Source organism: Antechinus flavipes, chromosome 1, assembly GCF_016432865.1.
Source record: "Antechinus flavipes isolate AdamAnt ecotype Samford, QLD, Australia chromosome 1, AdamAnt_v2, whole genome shotgun sequence".
Lineage (NCBI taxonomy): Eukaryota > Metazoa > Chordata > Mammalia > Dasyuromorphia > Dasyuridae > Antechinus > Antechinus flavipes.
In genome coordinates this window covers 243,576,884-243,599,911 of record NC_067398.1, presented here as the reverse complement: position 1 = coordinate 243,599,911, position 23,028 = coordinate 243,576,884, and the positions used below count along the sequence as shown (strand labels likewise).

The window sequence follows — 23,028 nt, the reverse complement described above, 5'->3', positions numbered from 1 at the left end:
TACAGCTATAACACATAGAACCTGGGCTCAGCACCAAAGCTTTTCTTCAAATCTTCTCAGAGACTGAGGCTGAGGTTTTGCTTGAAATACTTTCCTAATGGGATCTCTGGGATTTGATTAAATTGTCAAAAAGCCATGTGGAGTGGGGTATGCTTCCAAATGGGGGTAACTAGTACTTTCTTTCTAAAAACAGGTTTATTGGGATGTGAATAAAGATGGAAGTAATGGGGAGAGGAAATCTTTTAGTTTTTAGTCACTATTGAAATGTTTGAAATAATTTAAATTCTCTAACGAGTTGAGGAAGAGAAGAAAATATTTTATAGCTCCTATGGTTAACTAAGTAGCACTGAGTAAACAGGAAAATTTGATAATTTGCATTACTTTATTTTGAGAACTGCCTGTTCATATTTTTTGATCATTTGTCTATGGATCTTGATATTTTTACATTTCCATAATCTCCTATATATTTGGACAACAGGCTTTATCAAAGAACTTTACTACAAAGTTTCTAAACCCTCCTCCTACACAGTTGATTTGATTTTTTTCCCTTTCTCTAAATAATTGTGAAAGGTAATTTTTTTCCCTTCTCCAATTTCCTTATGATAATGACCTCTTAAGGTTGGGTCATGAATTTATTTGGAGGTTATTGTTGCATATTGTATAAGATAATAGTCTAAACTTAATTTTTTTTCAAGACTACTTTTCAATTTTCCTAGTAGTTTTTGTCAAAAGCTGAGTTCTTAGCTCAGGAACTAGCATCTTCTGGAATACAATGCTATCACATTGCTTACTTCTGGGTCTCTTGTCCCTAATCTTGTGTCCTGTATTCTAACTGAATCAAACTTTTTGATGATTGTTTTGTAGTGGAACTTGAGATTGGATGCTGATAAATCCATTTCTTTCCTAATGTTAAAAATTATTTCTCCTGAGAATTTTAACCTTTTGTTCCTCTGGATCAATTTTGCACTTATTTTGTCTAGTTCTATAAAGAAATTCTTTGATAGTTTGATTAATATGATACTGAATCTGTAAATTAATTTAGATAGCATTGTTATGAGCAATGGTTACCTTTTCAACATTTGAGGTCTATTTTTATGCAGAAAGTGTTTAGTGGCATTCATGTAATTCCTATGCATATATGGAATTCCAGATGCTTTAAAAATTTGAAGTTAACTACATTTCAAATTAGTTTTAATTAACCACAACCTGTAGTTATACAATTTATTTTTCTATCTTCATGATTATTTTGTTGATTATATAAAGAAAAGCTAAAAAAAAAAAAAGAAAAGCTGATAATTTTTGTGATTTTAGTTTATAATCTGCTATTTCACCAACACTGTTTCAATTGCCTTTTATTTTAACATCTAGGATTTTCTAATTAAGTCATAATCATAATCATATATAAAAGTGATAATTTTCTTTCTTCTTTAGCTATGTTTATCCCTTTAATTTCTTTTTCTTGTTGTGGCTAACATTTTAAAAACCATATTAAATAATAGTAATGACAATAGTAATGACTCTTTCCTTTACTTTGGTATTATTGGAAAAACCTCTCTGGTTTTTCTATCAGATACAATATTAGCACTCGGTTTCTTAGATAGATATGGTTTGCCATTTAAAGAAAGGTCTGTTTATTTCTTGCTTTAACATTTTCTTTTTTTTAAGCATGAAGATTGTTAAAATTTGCTAAAAGCCTTTTCTACATCTATTTATGTAAGGCAGAATTGAATAAACAAAAGAGAGTTAATCTTAGATTTTGGAAAATGGAGGGTCATGTTCTACCTCTAACACATCTGGCTAGAAACTCACTTAACATATTGGTATCTTAGGCAAATTTCTTATGAGTATATAGAAACGGTGCTGACCTGCATTGGTAGGGAAATTATCTGAGAGGTCCCTATATCACTGAAGTCTGAGATCTAGTCCCTATTTCTATCTTACTGGTATAGTGTCATTGAATAGTTTTCTTATTAAAAGATGGTCTGTTCTGTTACACTCTCCTAATTTTGAACTAACCTGACTTTCCTGATATTAATACAAACTGGTCATAGTATGTAATCTTTTGGATATTCCAGTGTAGATTCTCAGTTACTATTTCATTCAGTATTTTTGAATTGAAAATTAGCCCATTCATTGAAATAGTTATGATGATCAGTTGTATATTTTCTATCATCATGTCCTCTTGTACCTTTCCTTTTCTTTACTTTCCATCCCCTCTTTCTTTCTTATTGCATACATTATTTTTTTCATTGACCTGGAAACTCTAGATTTTGGTTATGGTATTCCTTAGTGTTTTCAATTTCAAGTTTCTTTTTAAATATGAACACTCTATTCTTTCAATTTTTACTTTGCCTTCTGATTCTAGTATATCTGGACAGTTTTCTTTTTATGATTCCTTCAAATATAACATTCAGATTTTTTGTTTGTGTAGGGAATCCTTAAATTATTCTTAAATTATTTTCTTTGACCTCTTTTCCAGGTCAGTTGTTTTGATAGTAGATATATTACATGCTATTTTTTCAGTCTTGATTTTTTCTAATTTTTTGTTATTGTTTCATGTAGTCATTGAATTTTGCTGACTCTATTGTAGTTTTCAGTGAGTATAGTTATGGGAGAAATTTTAATCTTTCCTTCAAAGTTTCTGATTTCCTTTTTTCTCTCTTCACTTTTTCTAGTTATTCTTTGAATCCTCATGGCCAAGCTCTTCTTTGTTCAAAGGCTTTAACTTTTAACTTATTTGAGAAGTACTTTCATCTTCTGAGTTTACTCCTTAGGTTTCTCTTGATCTATAGTATTTCTTCATTGTATTTGAAGTTTTCTTCTGTTTATTTCTATTTTTAGCTCATTTTTAGTTTGGGATTTGTACCAGTGCTAATCTTCACGATCTCACACACTTTTACATATAATAGATAGGCACTTTTTGGTTTTGTCCCCTTCATAGTCTGATACTATAGTAGCTGTAGATCTGGCTGGTACTGAGTGGTCCTTAACCTTGATGGTAATTTTTGGCTTCTATACCTGTCTTTTGAAGGCCTGGGAAGTCTGTTTTTGATGTGACTTTTTCTATTTAGATTTTGAATTCATTTGGAGTTTATTGTGATATATTGTTTATGACATTGGTTCAAGCTTAATTTTTTCCAAGTCTTCTTTCCAATTTTTTCAATTGTTTTGGTCAAATATTAAAAACTTAGCTCAGTGGTTGGGATCTTTTATTATATGATACAATTACATTTGATTGCTTCTGGATCTCATGTCTTTAATATCTTCCATTGATCAAAATTTCTATAGTCTGACCAGACTAAATTTTTATGATGATTATTGTTTTGTAGTATAGTTTGAGACTAGATTCTGACAAATCCTCTTTCTTCCAAATTTAAAAAATTATTTATCTTGAGAACTTGTATACTAACTTCAGCCTGTCTTTGACTCCTTATTCCATAATTTTTGTGGTTTTATTTTATAATCTGCTGTTTTACTAACATTATTGTTTCCATTGCCTTTTAGTTTAATATCTAGGATTTCCTAATTGAGTCATAATCATAATCATAGATAATTCTGACCAGGAATGAGAACTAGGTTCCATTGTCTACTGTGGACCTGAGGGGCCCCATTTGAATATCAGAGATTTCAATCAGTATGAGGCATTTTCAAAGGTCTTGCCTATTTGTTGAACTGGTCCTTTTTTGTGCTGTGACTCCTAATGCTCTGCAACATGCACTATCTGGTGCTGTCTTCCTTATCAGTGAGCTATTGGAATTGTCTCTTTTCTCCTATTGCTGTTTATTTCTGGGTCCAGATCTTGTTGGCTCCAAGAGCCATTGAGAAGGGTTCTCAATAACTTAATCACCCTGGTTTGTTCCTGCTCAGACTATTCACAATTTTGCTAAAGATCAGACTTTGGTTGACTTCTGTCTATCTGGAAGGTACCTTTTCCAAGTGTCTTCAAGATACTGAATTATCTTCTTCTGTCAGACTTGACCAAATGGAGTCAATTACTAGTATTTCTTTTTAATTTTCTTGACCATGGTTACATCTGATGTTCGTTTGGATTTTTGCTTGAGTGTCTATGGAAGAATTGGACTTCTCTGGGACTTTTTGGATCATAATTTTAACTAGAAATCCTTTGTTTTTTTCTAATTTCTATTTACTTGATAAATTCAATTACCATTTGCTAAACTATTGACATTTCTAGAACATTCCAATGGTTTGTGAAGACATCAAGATCATTCTAGGAACTATCAATTTCCACATGGTATAGTGAGAAAGGGATGGGACCTTTTCATATGGCACAAATCCAAAGGAAACATTGAAACTCATCCTCTTTTCCCCTCCCCTGCCCCAAGTGTTGCTTTAAGGTCATTTTTTTTATGGTCCAGAAGATAATTTCCTGGGGGGCATGGAAGGCATCGATGGAAATTTATTTGCTCTGGTTCAACTAAAGTGAACAAAAATAAGTACCTATATATCATGCAGAGTAGAATTTTCTGGTGTTCACAAAGTAAGTCCTTATAAAAAGTCACTTTGCAAAGTGTGTCACCTTGCATTTTGCCTTGTGGTATCCTAAGCAGCTGCCTAACTTGCTTTCATCCAATTCTGCTTTTGACTGTCACATAACTTTTAAAATTAGCCTTTAGCTAATTTTATCACCTAGGCACTGGCTCAGGAACTTGATATGAAAAAGGCCTGGCTTTCTGTGGCTGATACTCCAAAGTGTTTGGTAGAGACTTCACTTACTATAGAATGCATTTTGGAAATGGACACAAAGTGTGAAATTCAACAGTAAAAGGCTTTCTTCCCTCTTCTCTCACTGTGTTCTAATGTGTTGAAGTCTGGTTTGTTATAGGATAGATTAAAAAAAAAATATGAGAGAGTTAGTCAGTGTGGTTTTTAACTAGCCTGAGATAAAGTGTTTTCAGTTTACAAATACTTAAGTGCCTACTATATATAGAACCTTGGGCAGTGCTAGCAGAGATACCTTGATAAGATACAGTCTTTGCCCTAGGAGGCTAAAATTCTATCTGTAGGTAAGGTACATGTACAGATGACTATAATACAAATCTCAAAATCTTAGCATTAGTAAGAATCTTAGAAATGATATAGTCTGAGGACAAGAAGGTTTGAGGGTTATATGATAGATATCTTAAAATATTTGAAGGATCGTCACATGGAAAAAGGATTAAAGTTGTTTAATCTGACTTTAGAGTCAGGAGTAATAAAAGTTTCTATCATAGAAGCTCCATATGAGGAAATCTTTCTAGTGATGAGAGCTTTTTGAAAGTGAAATGAAATGCCTCAGGAGGTAGTGAGCTTCTCATTTTGGAGGTCTTCAAGTGGAGATAAGATGATTCTTATTGGGCATGTTGTAAGAGGAATTTCTTTTTAGAATGAGATGATCTCTGAGGTCTATTCCCTCAGGGAGAGGGAAAGAGAGAGAAAGAGGCAGAGAGAAAACGAAGGGGAGGAGGACAGAAAGGGAGGAAGCAAGCAAAAAGGACACATAAAACACATAGAAATACACACACAGAGAGTAAGAGACTGAGAGAGTGGGAGACAGAATCAAGGAGAGAGAATGAGGAAGAGGAAGAGTAAAAGAATTTTGATTCTTTGATTTTAGATTGAGAGAAAATAAAAAAGAGGAACAAAGAGCTAGAGAGGTAAATGGAGGCAGAGAGAGACAGAGAAATAGGGAGACAGAGAGAGAGAGACAGACAGACAGAGACAGAGACAGAGATAGAGAGAGCTAGCGAGCTAGAGAAACAGATGGAGACAGAGAAGAAGAAAGGCAGATAGACAAATAAATATACACACACAGAGGGCGAGAGAGACACAGAGAAACAGAGACAAGGAGACACAGAGAGAGGGAATTAAAGACAAAGAAAAGGAGAGAGCTTCAAACTAGGGAAAAGATGAATCAGAAGTTTTCATGGATAAAGCTCAGATAACATCAGGTGAAATTCTTTTGCTAATAGTGCCTCCCTCATGCCACCAGATTAACTTCTTGGACAAAACTATATAGGTACATGTTGTCTTCTCAACAAGATTGTAAACACCTCAAGGGGGAGTCACAATTTCACTTACCTCTTTGTATCTCCGGTATCTAGCATTATAGTTGGCACACAGTAGTCATTCAATAAATGCTAATTGATTAATTGCATCACGTGGTAGAGAATAGATTTGAGACCAAGAAAAAAAGTTTTGGACTCTCCTGGAATCCAGGAGGCTAGGAAAAAAGTTTAATTTAGGCTTTCCAGAGGAAATAGGTTGAATTAGACTTTGCTAATATTTTTTTTTAACAAGCTACTGAATTTAAGAGGGATGAAGGCAAAGAGAGTCTTGAGAGAGACTTAAAGGAGAACGTTTAATGTTTTAAACCAAAGTAATCAAGCAAAATAAGTCTATCTACTTGTAACTGATCTCATGGGGAGATCTCACCTAAGCTTCTCACAGTCTGAAGTAAAGATTAATCATGCATTTGGATGGACTTTGAGTGTGCTGGGCTTCTGCAGTTATGGTCAGGATAGTGTTCCCCTAGGAATGGATCGAGAACCCAAGGGTATGATCTTTGGAGGAGAAATCCATCCCTTTTCTAATAACCTTAGATTAAAACAAGACAAAATTATGCAATAGAAATGGTAGGAGGAGCCCAGCAGGAAAAATTTTTATTTTTGGGTTGCTCCTCAGTTTTATTGAAAGGAAATCAGTGAGGGTTAAGAGTAATTAGGGAAAGTTTCATGGAGGAAGAAGGACTAAAGCAGAATCTTTGCCTGAATAGGCAAAGGAGAGTCAAAACGGCATTCTAAGCAAGTGTGAGCAAAGATGGGGAGGCAAGGGAACAATCTATACTCTATTTGAAAATATGCATTGGAAAGCAGCTGGAGAAAGATGAATTGGTTTATTAGAGCAAGATAGAGTGTTGTACTTGGGATCAAAAGATCAAATCTTGGTTCTAACATTTAATAACTGTGTGAAGTTGGTAGAGTCCCTTAACTCTTGTATACTTCAAAATACTAGATAAAAGTGAGTGATGATGATAAAGAGTTTTAAAGCCAAGTAGAGAAGTTTAGATATGATTTGCTGAAAGTTTTTTTTTTTTTTTTTTTTTAACAGTGAAATGATATGATGAAAAAGGGAGCATAATTCAGCTGTTGATTGACAAGTCCCTAGCTGGGACACTATTTCCTGGGGACATGCTCAGCTGACTCTCAGGGGCAGATACTCTCTATACTTCTCAGTATCCAGGTGGCAGGCTTCTCCTCCATACATATTCTCTCTGCTCCTCTAGCTTCCTTTTATGTATTGTCTTCTTCATTAGCATGTAAGTTTCTTGAAAGAAAGGTCTATGTTTGTTTGCATATTTGCACTCCCGCTACTTAATCCTAAGGACTATGGGACCTCTCCATCTGATTTATCCCTGAAAACCTTCATAGCATTGTGTCCCCCATTAGACTGTGAGCTGTTTGAGGGCAGGAGCTTTTATATTTATACTATCTTTTTTTCTATTTATATTTGTGTCTATTTCTTTGCACATAATAAGCACTTAAAAATGTTCCTTCTTTTCCTTTTCTTTCCTTTCTCCCTCTTCCTCCCTCTATTTTTCTTGTCTCCTTCTTCCCTTCCTCTTTCCCTCCCTCCCTCTTTCTTTTCCTTTCTTCCTTCTCTCCCTCCTTCCCTTCTTCCTTCCCTCCTTTGTTCCTTCCTCTTACACTTTATGAATTAACACTTTGACTTATCTGGAGTAAGATGTTAATTGGTGTTCATATTGGTGTTTCTAAGCAAAAATTGGGTGACTGATGCTTCAGGAAGAGGTTGGATCAGATATCTCAAATTTGGCCTGAGGCTTTTCCAACTCTAATATTCTTTAATTTTATGAAATTAAATAACAAACATTTATTTACATTATGTGTCTATATGCTTATAGATATGTATATATGTTAATTTAAGACTTTTATATATATGGAGAGAAAGATCCCAATTTAATGCTTTAAGATATCCATATATAAGATTTAGATATCATATGCATGTACATAATACATATATAAAATCAATACATTAAATTGGGATGTAGCTATATAAATATATATTCCTATGTGCTCTTAACATATGGATATATAGCTAAAATATTAGCTACATATTATTATCAATGTTAATATTAAAGGATTAAATTGAGATACATCTTTATTAAACATCCCTTAGAAAACATGTTCTAAACTTTAGTCTGCTTTTATTAAATCCATCAATATATAAATGTATACACACAAACTCATGCGCATATATGTATAAAGCATAAGTTTATATATATAAAATGTATGTGTATTTGAAGATTATATGCACAAGTATTGATATCCCTTTTCTGAGCAATTATAGGAAGAAGAATAAGGTAAAGACTTAAAATTAAATATTAAAAAAAATCTTTTTTGGTCTACTCATTGTTTCCATAGAAACATGATCAGCACAGGCCACCAGTTGGTGAGTCAATTTTAGCTAAAGACTTTTAGACCTCACATCTGTTGTTTCCATAGAGAGGGATGTCAAATCCATGGCAATAAGATAAGAGTTTTCAAATTCTACTACACTCCAAACTTTCCTTAAGTTGTTTTCACCTTAGTAGCCAGAAAATAGAAAGGCCAAGAAGCTGTGGGAGTTTCACTGTCACCTAGTAGAATGCCTGTTGAGACATGCATGCTATTGTTTTCTGAAGCAATTAGAAGTGCTGGAGATCTTTGTGTTTGACTGGGTTGGAAAATGGATGGCTCCTGGGTAGGAGAGCCAGCTGCCTCAGCAATCCTACAATCAATTGCTTCTTATTCTGCATTCCATTTTCTTTCTGTTCCAATACAATACTTTCCTCCATCTACTCTGTTTCAGCCAAACTGCATTACTATATATCATTCCCCCTTCTTTCTTTTCCCTGCCTTTGCTTATGTCATCTCCATGGCATGAAAGATTTGCCTACTGAAATCAGCCCCTTTCTTCAAGACCTAATTCACATGCTGCCTTACAATGCTGCCTTCCCACAGTGGGAAGTTATCTCTCCTATCTTGAGTTTCTAAAAACGATTTAAATGGCACTCTTCTTTGCACTTAATATCTGATACTGCATCTATCTAGGAATATGTGCCATCTATTTTTTACATTATCTTTTACACAATTTTGCGCATACAAATTATTGTTAATGAGTTGCATCTACTTTTGCCTACCACCTACTATATTGCCCTTTGGGTTGCCTTTAATTTTGATTCTGCAGAAACTGCAATGATCTGCAATCTGCAGCCATATAATAGCATAATTGGAATGTAAACTTGAATTTTTGCACATAGCAAACACTTAATAAATGCTTTTAAAATGAATAAATGAAAAAAGCATTTATGAGGCATTTACTATGCACCAATTATTAAACGAAGGATTGGGGACAGAAATATAAAAAGCAAGAGTGTCATCTCTGATCTCAAGAAATTCATTCTCGAATTGAGAGTTTAGCCCTCAGTGAATAAAGTTTAGCTGTAAGACACATGACTGAATGTGGAGATGTTCAGGGTGCAGTGCTGGTGGAGCTAGCAAGGCTGGGTGGTCCTTAAGTTACATCAATAGGCCGGGTTTCAGTATGAGGGATCTTTCATGAATAGGGGCAGGGAAGATGCTAAGGTTTGCTGGTCCTCCATCTCCCTGGAAAGGACAGATGTGATTTCTGTCTCATTTAAGGCACAAGAGCAGTCATGTTTATTGGATTTTTTTCATTCCTAAATTCAAGCTTTTTTATTCATTTATATATTCATTTTGGAGGGAAGGGACTATACTTTCTTCATCTTTGTGGCTCTCCCAGATCCAAACACAATGTCCTAAACTATCTGTCCTAACAACTGTCCTAAACTAAATAAACATTTGTTAAATTGAATCCAGTTATTTCTAAACAAATAACTGACTTAATGGCCCAATCAACATAGATTAATATGAGTTTTTTGGATTGAAATAATGCTTTATATAACATTAACAACACAGAATTATTCAGGTTGATGCTTTATCTTTACTGTCATTTGCTGTTTTGTTTCTTTGTTTTGGAAATAAATTTTTTGATTTGCTCTTTCTCAAGCCTACATTTTTTTTGAAGATAGGGAATCATAGAGGAAGCATAGTTTTTTCAAAGATTTTTAAAAGGAGTTTTATATTTAGTTTTTCCTTATTATGACAACTTTTGTATCCGGTGCTGCTTGATTCTAGGATTTTATGAAGAAAACTCTTTCCTGTTGCCTCGTGAAGGGAAAATGATATATTTGTTTGCATTTACTTATATGAATTTGGGGATCCAGACATGAATTCATCAATATAGATAATTACTGGTGATGAGTGATAAATTCCCCTTATATTACAGATCAGCAACTCTTCTATAATTTAAGAGTCTTATAGAATTGTCTGCAAGTACTAAAGAGGTGATGACTTACTTGCCCAAAATCCTACAGCCATTATGGGTCAGAGGTATGATTTGAATCCAATTCTTTTTGATTTTGAGAGTTACTTCACCTCTCATAGATTTAAACTTGGGAGTTTAACCTTTTCATTTGACAGACAAGGAAGATGAGGTCCTCTTAGTTGACTTGGGGTAATTCACACAGGGTAAATATCAGAGCTGGATTTTTAGCCCTAGTTTCCAGATCCAAATCTAGAACTCTTTTCATTGTGTCACACTGATTCCTGTTTACATGTATACATGCATGCAAACACATGCATGTGTACTATGCATTCACAAATATACATTGATTTATGCATATGCATATTCTCATGATAAGATGTGACTGAATCATGGAACATCACAGTATCAGAAGAATTAGAATTATAGATAACACAAAAGGTTTTAGACATATATCTAAATAGGTCTTTACACATTAATAATAATTATGTATATAAGCCATAGCATAAAAGATAACATCTAGAGAATGAATATTTAGGTAGGATAAGCTATGTAGGGAGAGTTAGGAATATTATATGAAGCGGCCAAGTATGGCCTGGTATCCACAGAATTTTAAAGTGCCTACAATAAATCTTAACTTGCCCATTGATAGATTTAAGGTTGGGGGTTGGGTCCTATGATCTTGGATGGGAAAATTTTACATTTTTATTTTTATTAACCTCTAAAATTTAGCATATCCTTTATGAATTTTTAAAAATTATTGAATTTTAAAAATACTGGGAAGCCATACATGGGTTTTACTAGATGGCCAAAGGAGTGCATGATGCATAAAAGTTTTAAGATCCTTTGCTTTAGAGGAAGTCCTTTGAGAAGTTGGTATATTCTCTATTAGAATTTTTGAGAATTCTGAAAGGGCATGGAAGAGGATCCTATAGGATGGCCAGTTATAGTTGGGTTGTGATCTGCACTTTTGGAAGGAATGCCAACATTGGTGAAATTATAGTCACTGGATCTCTTCCTGATATATTAAAGCATATTTGTTTATATTAATAGTACAAATTTATGAAATACCATATAAAATAAAATATTATGTAGATATACATATGCATATGAATGCATATATATATATATATATATATATATTTAACACAAAGTCTTTCTGTCTCACTTGGCTAGAATTTTAGTATCTACTCATGGACCTAATTGATCCTATTACTATTACTAATTAGTCCAAGAGCTTTGACTTAGCTCTTTCTAACCTAGGTTAGTATGCAATGACTTAGGCAGTCTTCCTGTATCATTCCTGGACTTGGTGTAGCTACCCAATCAGTTTAGCCCAGGGCAGCCCAGAACTCCCGAGCTTACAAGATTCACCAGCCTCACTCTTTTCAATAGCTGGAATTACAGGCCCATTAAAATACATCTATGAAAATAGATGCATTACATATAGAGAGTAGAATTATAGATCTGGTCAAAATCTTACCACTGAGGCTTACTTACTGTATGATCACAGATAAAACTCTAATGCTCAGGTGACTATCGAACACTTTAAGTTATAGTTAGGTTGTAATCTTTAGGGAGTTTCTATCCTGAAGAAATCACAGGTTCTTAACAAGTCGGTTTTGATACTCATTTAAAAATTTTTATTTTTTACTCTGGATTTGAAATTTCATTAGCACATCAAGCTTCTCAATAAGCAAACATCCTTTACCACTGTGCCTCAGCAACATCTGCAATTATAATCTCAAAGATTGCTTGGGGACATTGAGAGGTTAAGTAATTTGTCTAGGGTCACACAGACAAATTGTCTCAGGGATAGGACGTGAACTAAGTCATTCTGATCCAAGGCTGATTCTCTAGCCATACTCTCAACATCAGGGGTCTTTAATCTGGGATTCATGAATTTGTTTAAAAATATTTTAATAACTATATTTCAATATAATTGACATAGTTTCCTATTTCTTAAGGTTGAGGCAGGTGGATCTTTTGAGCTCAAAAGTCCTGAGATGGAGTGGGCTAAACTCCAACTTTTTTTAAAAATAGTGTTTTATTTTTCCAAATACATGTAAAGATAGTTATCAACATTAATTTCTGTAAAACTTTGTTTTCCAACTTTTTCTCACTCCTCTCCTTCTCCCCTCCCAAGATAGCAAACAATCTGATATAGGTTAAATATGTGCAATTCTTTTAAATATATTTCCATATTTGTCATGTTGTCGAGAAAAATCAGATCAAAAGGGAACAAACCACGAGAAAGAAAAAAAAAACCAAGCAAACAAATCACCACCACCACCACCACTACAAAAACTTGCAAAACAAACCATTACATTCATAGTTGTCTCTTTGGATACAGATGGCACTTTCCATCCAAGTCTAATGGAATTGACTTGAATCACCACATTGGTAAAAAGAGCCAAATCCATCACAGTTGATCACCCTATAATCTTGTTGTTACTATGCACCATATGCATAAAAATTTCTTGGGCAAAAAGAGGTCATGAGTTTAAGAAGCCCTGGGCTAAGCTAAGTATGTACACTGACTGAGTTCCTGTGTATTTTATTTTATGCATAAAAACATATGGAAAAGGGATCTATAAGCTTCATCAGTCTCCCACAGGAGTCTAGAACTTCTATTTCATATATACATATCCTTTAAAATTACTTTGCACACAGTAAGCACTTATAATTGCTTACTGAATTGATTTGACCCTCTTATTTAAGTTCTCCACAATTTGATTCCCAATAGGATTTAACGTGTTTTGGTTCCATTTAACAAACATTTGTAAGCAGACTACTGTGCTAAATTCTGGGGAAGTTTCGAAAGCACATGGTTCTTAATCTCAAGGATCTTCTTATCTTATATAGTCTTTTCTTCCCCTAACTACTTGGAACCTAATGGCATTGTAAGAAATTAAAAGCTACTAGCAGTAATATATTTAGTAACTGAGAATGTAAAGGATATATTATTTGGACTTCTTTTTTTTTTCTATTCCTTGAACAAGCCCTGTGTTTTCCCTTTGTGACTTCACATACACTGTGAGTTAAGTCTATTTTATTCCCAAGTCCTGTGCCATCTTTTCTAGGGAACCTTCTTTGAATTTTCTTATCAATAATGTTTTTCCCCTCCTTGGATATGACATAATATAGTTTGCCCTCGATATTTATTTGTTTGTCCTTATAAGATTATAGACTCTGTGAGTACAGGGCCATCTTATTTAAACTTTGTGGTTCCCCTAGCACCTACCCAATGATCTGTTAATGTTTTTTACACTGAATTTTTGAATCTCAAATACTTCCCTTAAAAGAAATAAAAATGTGAATATAGGTCAAGGAGAATAACAGTTAAAATACTTTTCACTGAAGCCAAAAGATATATTAACACATGTTATTTATTTCAACTATTCAACAGAGAAAAACAACAGAATATTTAATCAGATTGGTTGAACCACAAGGTCCAGAGGAGCTGTAATCTCAGAAATACAATTCCAGTTTTCTCCATGTACTCCATTAGGATAGGAGTAGAATGAGCTAGCTGGTAACTGATGAATCAATAATGACGCCTACAGGCTGACAGTAATTGTAAGGGTGAACCAAATTGATTTTACATTAATGGATCAATTAGTAATTGCAAGACTAAGTTTATGTCCCTGAATCAAGCAGGAATATAAAATGTTAGTAAAGACTCCATGTCTATGTTATTTGTTATTAACAGTCTATGTGAAATTAAATTCAATTGATTTCAATTCAATGAACATTTATTAAACACCTACTATATGACCTAAACTGGTAGCTGCAAGGAATAGGGGAAAAACCCCTAATAACTCCAGTCTCTCTCCCCGCTCCCCCCAACCCCTGTACTTAAGGATTTTACATTCTAGTAGAGGGAATACAATATGTAAATAAATACAAAACATATATAAAGTAAGGTAAAATAATTTTGATAGGGAGAGAATGTTAATAATTTTAGTTCTAAGAAAGGAATCAGGAAAGACTACCTATCGAAGGTAGTACTCTTGAGCTGAGCTTTAAAAAGAATTTAAGAGTTCTGTGAAGTAGAAGTGAGGACAAAATGTATTTCAGACATGGGGGACTACTTGCTCAATGGCAAAAAATGAAATATTAAATAGTGGGAACAGCTAGCTGCTCAATTTAACTAAAATGGAAAAAACATGAAAGAATAATATGGAAAAATCTTGGAAATTTAGGTGGGAGATAAATTGTGGAGAGCTTTAAATAAAAGGGTCAAGTCAAATCAGGTCAACAAACATTTATGAAGTGTTTACTATGTACTAGGCACCATGCTAAATTCTGATAATAGAAAGAAAAGCAAAAAGTAGTATCTTTTCTCAAGGAACTCACAATCTAATGTGGAAGATGATACGCCAGAAACTATATATGTATAAGATATATGCAGTATAAATATACAGGGCATTTTTTTGGTATTGAATATTAGGGCCAATAGGGAGCCATTGATAAAGCCATTGATAAATTTTGAATGCATGTGTTTCTGTGTGTGGTGGGGTAACATGATCAGATGCACATTTTAGGAGTATCAATCCGGTAGTTCTATGAAGACTGGGTTGGGAAGGGAGGAAACTAGAGGCTAGAAGGAAAAACTTAGCAGGCCATTATAATAGTCTAGGTAAGAGATACTCTGGCCTGAAGTTGGGGAGTGGTTGTATGTGTAGACAAAAGATGGGATGGGTTCAAGAGATATGAAGGAAGTAAGACTAACAAGTTGGGTTGATTTTACAAAGTTATTAGCATGATATTATTATTAATAAATGTAAGTATTAATGACTAGAAGTGCTTAAGGAAAAGCAGCACTGCTATGGGAGTCTTAATCAAACAAATTAGACTAGGGCCAGTCAGCAAACCATGGCCCATAAGCCAAATCCAGCCTACCGGATGTTTTTGGTTTTTATGGTTTATGGTTACATGGTTTGGTATGGTTTTTGGATTTTAAAATGTAAAACAAAATCATGTGGAAGGAAAGATTTCACTCATGGGCCTTAATTTGCTGAGCTCTGAACTAGAATTTTGGAATTCAATATGTAATCCATGGGTCAAATGGAGTTCTCTTGACACCCGGGTGTAGATCAAGAGATTTCTATTTAAAATGTTTTTTACCTGAATTGGTTAGTTAAAGCAGTAGGTTAGCAGAGCCAACACATAGGACAAGGTGGTCAGCAAAGTCCAACCACTTGAAATTTCTAGCTTAAGTGGCTAAATGTGAATATTGATGCCATTTTATAAAGCTGTTAAAATGGAAAGCCATTTTTATAAAACTGAAAGCCATTATCACAAATATAAATCTGAAGTTAGAACCAAGATATGCCTGACTAAACATACCCTGCAGGTCTCAAGAATAATTTAGTCTGTTCAATAATAATATGCTAATGGACTTTATCAGAATTGATCAGAGATTAGCTCTAAGCCTCTAACTGTACATTTTTGTACAAATAAAATCGATTACATTGTTTTTTTTTTTTTTGGATTGCATTTCCATTGTTGATAAAACATTCATATCTTTTGAATTGCTTAACAGATAAATCTTCAATATTGTTAGCAATGAAAAAATTCCCACAGCCCACACACATCTGGATAGCTTCACACATGACCCAGTGCTGAAAACATTTGGACATCCTTAAGGCAAGTAGTCACTAGGTACTGAGCTAATCAGCAGAGACATGTGGAGAGTTAAATTGAGGAGGAGCATGGAAAACACATAGGTGATCAGAAAACATAAGACAACAAAGAAAGAGGCTATACATATTTCTACTCTGTAAAAGACTAAGGGAAATCTGTTTTTTGGGAGATATTCCTTAGAAATTTTTACTTCTTTGTGATATTACCAGATCATTCTCTTCCCATCCCCTGCTGGCTCTCCACTTACAAATTAATTTATTCACTAACCTATAATAAATATAGATTGTGTATAGATAAACAAATGTGTGTGTGTGTGTGTGTGTGTGTGTGTGTGTGTGTAAGAGAGAGACAGAGAGACAAATAGAGAGACTGAGAAAGAAATACTAGATCAGATCACAGAATCACAGACTTATCAAGCTGGGAAGGAACCTTCATTTTGCATTATTTTGCAGATGAGGAAACTCATTCTCACTTACAGAGATAAAATGGTTTCCCAAGAAGATGACAGAACTGGGATACTATCTTAGGTCTCTTGAATCCAAGTCCAGTACTCTTTCTACTATATGGAGTTTTCCCACCTCCACTCCAGCTGCCTTCTCAAGCTGGAGATAACCTTTCTTCCTGAACACTTTTCCTTCACTTCCTGAGTTCTTCCCTGGATTTTTTTTTTTTTTTTTTGAGGAATTATTCACATCAGTCCTTCTTATTCCTAAACTAATTCAGTTCCTGAATCTCCAGGCTTTTCTCTCTTGCCGGGATATCTTCCCCATCACCTCTTGCCCCCCACCTTCAACTATTCATTATGTGTTGTTCTTTCAATAGATGTAAGCTTCTTGATCACAAGGTCTGTGATTTTCCTTGTGTTTTGTACTCCCAACACTTAGCACAGTGCTTGGCACATAGTAAGTACTTAATGCTTTATCTAATCTATGCTATTATGTAAATGCAAGTTATTATTTTTATTTTTTATTATGCATAATTGAGAAAAGAACTTTTGTGTTCTATTATGATATGAAAGAACCTATCAGAGTTTTCTTGCAACAAGGATTAATTTCCTCTAACAGGGGACAAAGCTGTCATCCGAATCTGATCATCCTCTGCTTCTTTTGGTACAGCTTCCTGGTAATTTGAGGGCATAAAAAGTCTCATCTATATGGAGTTGGGGCCCCTCCAACTTGGTGGATGTCTAAAGATCACCCCACATCCTGCCTTGCTGATGAAATGTGCCTTCATTTAGAGACAAGGGGAGGCAAATCTATAGAAGTTAAGTGTCTTCATATTCCTGTTGTATATCCATAGGGCTGAGCAAATCTCTTTTGGTTAACTGGCAAATGCCTTTTAATTCCCTATTTCTGAACTACTAGGGTGCCAGCATCAAATCTGCCCCTAATAGCTGGCATATGTAAGAAAACAACAGTTTGAAGTTTCCAAATGTATTGTGGAAACTATAGTAAATGAACAAAGCTGTCAGATCGAAAATAATTTGTAACCATGCCAACCTGCAGAAAGGGCAAAACTAAAGTGAGAAAAGCAAATGAGGACCTGACCAAAGAACACACTGAAAAATTTCCAAAGGATACTGTTAGTATCTTGAAAATCCTTGTTGAGCATACAAGTCTCCCCCACCCCAATCTGTCACCACCCTACTTTTCTCTCTTACGTCTTTCCACATCCTTCACTCATCTGTCTAAGTAATCTTCCTATAGCACAGATCTGATCATGTCAATTCTCTGGTCAATAAACGTCAAGGGATCCCCATTACTTCCAGTATAGAATATAAATTCCTTTATTTTGCATTCAGTCATTTTCAAACTGACTCTAACCTCACTGGTCTATCTTCACTCTAATCTCCTGCCCCCATCATCTTTTATCTAGTTGTATATCCCTGAACATATTTAGGTTGTTTCTTCCAAGTAGATATTAAGGTCCTTGAAGAAAGGAACTGTCTCACCTTTGTTTTTGAGTCCTCAAGGCCTGGTGTAGTGCTTGGTGGTCAAAAATTGATGTTATTTTTCTCTTCCATATATTCTGTGTATGATGTAAACCCTAGTCATGCACAGAGCTACTTTGCCTGCATCTGACTGACCCTGTGCATCTTCTCGCTGCTGAAGGATACAGGTGTGTCAGGATAATAAAGCAATGTCCTCCTTGGTCCTTTAGTCCCAAGAATGGTGTTCACAATTTAAAAAAAAGGAGAGACAGTTTCTAGTCTATCCTTTTACTTCAACTCTCTCAGCTCTCCACTGCTGGACTTCTCCTTTGTCTCAACTCAGCAGTTTGGTGACTATTGCCAAACAGCAGCTAGAGAAAAGGTTCAACTAGATGAGTTTGAGTTTACCTCTGCCTCTTCTGCTTTGTGTTTCTTTGCCTGATCATAGATGACTGAGCTGTGATCCTGAGATGGACCTGTGAGTTTTTAGTGGTACTCAGATGGTATATTCAGATATACCACTGGTGGTGATGGGGACAGAAGAGATAAGCAGTAGCAGTTGGAGTATTGGGAAAGATTTCATGGACTGTGTAAGGTGGTCCTTGAACTGAGTTCTAAAGGAAAGAAATACATGTATTCCAGAATCTGGCATGGAAGATGGGAGTTGTAATGTCATGTATGAAAAATAGTTTGACTAGACTGGAGTGAAAGTAAAAGGGATTAGCATGTAATAAAGCTGGGCAGGTATATACCCTTCTTCTGAATCCTGGAAATCTTGGATGCTTGATCTGTGTGGGAGGTTTCCCCCCATATCTCTAAAGTACTTTTTAGAGGAGAAAATAGTCACTGGGCTGCATTATAAGAAGATGTGAACCAAGAAGAGACTGTATGGACAGTGTAGCACTAAGGGGAAATGTAAAATATTTAATATCCTATGAATTGCACCTTGTTTTGATGTTTTAAAATATCAATCTCCCAGGAGAGTATAACAGTATTATGTTATTGCTTTCATTTGTTAAGTTTCTGTTAACGTATGCTTATGGGTCTTAGTTATTTTAAGCATTTCTTTTGTGTCAAGGAAAGAAATAGCTTTTCTATACTTAATCTGTATAATGTGTACATTCCCTTTCACTACTTTTAGAGGGAGGTGCTAGACATGACCCAAACCTAAGATTTATGAGATTGGACTTCTGAAGAGATAGTACTAAAGAGTGTTAGAAAGAGAACCTGACCCATTTCAATAGAGACCAGGCTCCCACAAGATGAGCCTGGTTATGAGCTGAGGGAGAGCTCTCAGTGCATCAGAATCTTGGGCTTCGCAGTAATTCATTATTATTAAATTATATTTCAGCTAAAGTAGAATATTCTCCATTCTTAAATATTCCTTAAATCTTTACAAGTACTTTTTTCCATGCCTGGAATCTTTTACTGGAATTCTCTTTACCTATTGAATTCCTTGTTGCTGATTTTTCAGTCATGTCTGATTTTTTCATAATCCCATTTCAAAACCCCATGTGTTTTCTTGGCAATGATAGTAGAGTGGTTTGCCAATTCCTTTTCCAGCTCATTTTATAGATGAAGAAACTGAGGCAAATAGGGTTAAGTGATTTGGTCAGGGTCTCATAGCTAGTAAGTGTCTGGGGCCAGATTTGAAGTTAGGTTAGATGAGTCTTCCTGATTTCAGGTCCAGCACGCTAACCAATGTGCCACTCAGGATAACCCAAATATCTCTTCCTTTATTTCCTTATTCTTTAGGACCTTTCTTTTTTTTTCCTTCTGCAATTCACACAGCAATTTTCTAATGCCCAGATGGAATATCCAGATATGCCACAGGAGGAGTCCCTCATCTGAATCCTCAACAAAGTGTGAAATCTTTAGACAAGGTTTATAAATTGTTGCATTCCCCACTGATAAGACCATAAATAGTCAAACCAACTCCTTAGGGACATATCCAATTAAGTCCTTCCCTCTACCCTCAACTTTGTCCCTCAAAAGAGAAAAAACAACTCAGGACTGCTAGAGAATCAAGCAACCCTTCTTATTTTATTTTTTTGTTGATCTTTCTTAGGGACTTAGTCGACCCTTCCTTATAATATCACCCCAGTGGGGTCCTCCATATCTCATCTAGATTATATACTTTCCACATAGTATATATTACAGTTATCAATATATATATATATATATTTATCTTCTACCTTGCTAAAATTTCTTGACAGAAGAGATACATCTTACTTAAACTTTTTCCTCCTCTAATTAATACAGAGCTCTACACACATAAGATGCTTAATACATTTTTGCTTCATGACTAAGTCCATACTAAGTCCACATAATATCAGTTGACATTGCTCTAACTTTTTTTTTTGGTGAGGCAGTTGGGGTCTTGCAGCTGTGTACCTAGGGTCCCACAGCTAGAAAGTATTAAGTGTCTGAGGGCAGATTTGAACTCAGGTCCTCGACTTCAGGGCTGGTGTTCTACCTCAACTTTATAACTTAAAATCAGATTGCAGGAACCTAGATTTGAATGAAGCAGATTTGCTATATGAAATCATATTCTCCAAAATTACCTCTTGTCAGACAGATGTACCAAATTCCTTCCTTTCTGCCCCAACTGATTTATGAACTATGAATCTTTTGGTGGTGGTGGTGCTTGTATTTTATAGTCCATTATATATATTTATTATATATATTTCAAAGGAATATTTGGTATGATACAACAACAAATATTATGTCATTTGGTCCTCACACAGCTCTGCAAGATAGGAGTTGATATTATCCCCACACTGAGAAAAAATAGTCCAAAACAAAAATTAAGGGAGAGCTAGTGTCTAAGGTCAGATTTGAACTCCAGACTCAGGTCTTTATTCACTGTCATTGCCTCATTTAGATGAAAGATGAAAGTGTTTCAGTTTTCACACAAAATTTGTTTTACAAATAAGATAAAGCATAGTGCCCAGCATATACTATTCAGTTCAGCACAAATGTATATTCTCACATGCATGAGAAAATACAGTTTCAGAATACATAATGTCTCAATAATATAGACTAACTTAATGGGCAGGTTAGTGGGCAAACAGGGTTTGAGATCAGACTGAATGAGTGAAAAATCTGAATAATAGGATAATTTATCATTTTGATTTAATACTATTTAAATTTTATGTGGGATATACAATATTTAGAAACATACAAAAATGATTTTTTTTCACATTTTCAAATCTATACAATGTCTGAAAATAGACTAACAAGTGGATTTGAGTCAAAAGATTTAGGTATACAACACATATCATTGTACTACACCGAGTAAGTCAGTTAACTGCTCTGAAACTCATTTTTTTCATCTGTAAAATGAGAAAGTAGGAATGGATGAATTCTAAGATTATTTCCAACTCACAAGCTATGATTTCATGAATTGTGCCTTAGGAGATTTATTTTAATTTACATGCCAATTGATCACATGCAAACAAATGATTCTAAAATGCTAGAAAAGTCTTTGTTCTCTTAAGAAATTCAAACATCATTGAGATCTTGTTTATACTATTAATTGATCTAGAACACTCCTTTTTTAATGGACTATGTATAACTAAATTCATCTCAGCTTTTTATAAATTACACCAAATTTCAAATTAGTAGAATCTTAAATAAATGAGGTTTTACAGCTTCTACCCAAAGTGCTAAATATTGAATTAATGACCCAATTTTGACCTTTCCTATTGCCTTCAATCTTGATTTTTACAGGCTGGAGAGCATGGAACAGAGTTTATTCTGAAATCTGCTAATGCATCCTGATAATCTATTATTTATAACAATAGCATCTATTACAAACACTTGCCTAGAGCCCAGAATTCCCTTCTGCTGTCAGGTTTATCCAGTCTTCAAGACTAAGAAACAGGAACTTATTCAGAATATAGATAAAAATTGTTTATGTTTTCACTCTCTTTCTGGAAAATTCACATTGGGTTAGTTAAGAAACTTTCTCCTTTATACAGAGGATATTTCCACCCTGAACATCATTTTAGCTAATGTTGCTGTGCAATAATGCAAGTAAGATGTTCTAGCAAAATCTCATCATGATGTCCCATGTGACTGTTATACCCTTCAGCTCTCTGCCAAGGTGGAACTAGCTTTAATCAGGAGCTATGTTTCTACGTTTCTAGGAAATCATTTAATACCATTTGGTAGGGTATATCTGTACTCCAAAGGACCTTGGAGAATGGTGAAGGAGAGTGATGGGCAACAATGAGTTAGGCATAAATTTGGCAACTTACCTCCATGTTGTACTTTTCCACTGTCCTTCTTAAAGGATCCACAGCCTGCCAGCAAATCAAGATGCAGAGATCAATCAGTAGCATGCCTCCAACAATCACCAATAGCTTCTGGTCTTTAATGATCTGGAGGGACAAGTAAGAGTAGAACAGAAAATAGAGGTGAGTTAGAGATTTCCATATAGTTGCTGAAGGAGTGTGACCCTTGGGATATTTAAATTCTCTCTTTATGAACCCCAATTCTCTCCTTTTCTTTGACATTTTCATTTTTAAATAGACAGGATGGGAAAGAGAAATTGTATACATATGGACTTGAACACTTATATCCTGTTTTCTTCTTATCTTTGGTATTCTTCCCTTTGAGATTTTCACCTCTATTTGGAAGGGTGATTTATAGATTCAAGGATTAAGGTTGAAAATCTTTAGACAGATTTGATGTGTGACCCTAGGAAGTGATTAAAGTAACCACCCATTCAATGAATGTCAGTCAAACGGTTAAAGAGACCTGTAAAAGACCTTAGCTTAAAGAGGTCAAGATCTCTTTGCATACCAGGCCATCTCCAGTCAATCGGATCTATATCTTCCCATTGAACCCAGCTGGTTCTGGAGGGGAAAGTGAGGCAGGCGACCTTGCTTGCACAGTCCTCCTTCCCTTAAATCCAATTCACTTGCAAGTCATGACATCACCTCCCTGATGTATAGTTCACTTCAAGAATGAAGAACAAATAACAGTTATATATGTGTATGTGTGTATTTTCTGTTCAAGTTCATTAACCCCTGTGGATTCTA

The 23,028-nt window shown here is 34.8% G+C and overlaps 1 protein-coding gene across 1 annotated transcript in view; it reads right to left on the bottom strand.

The window, feature by feature from the left end:
• GABBR2 (gamma-aminobutyric acid type B receptor subunit 2) overlaps nucleotides 1-23,028 on the bottom strand; it is a 780,032-nt gene that overhangs the window by 79,415 nt on the left and 677,589 nt on the right. The window contains exon 13 of the mRNA XM_051998595.1: nucleotides 22,243-22,365. Within this exon, the coding sequence (XP_051854555.1) occupies nucleotides 22,243-22,365 (123 nt within the window). The remainder of the gene's footprint in view (nucleotides 1-22,242; nucleotides 22,366-23,028) is intronic.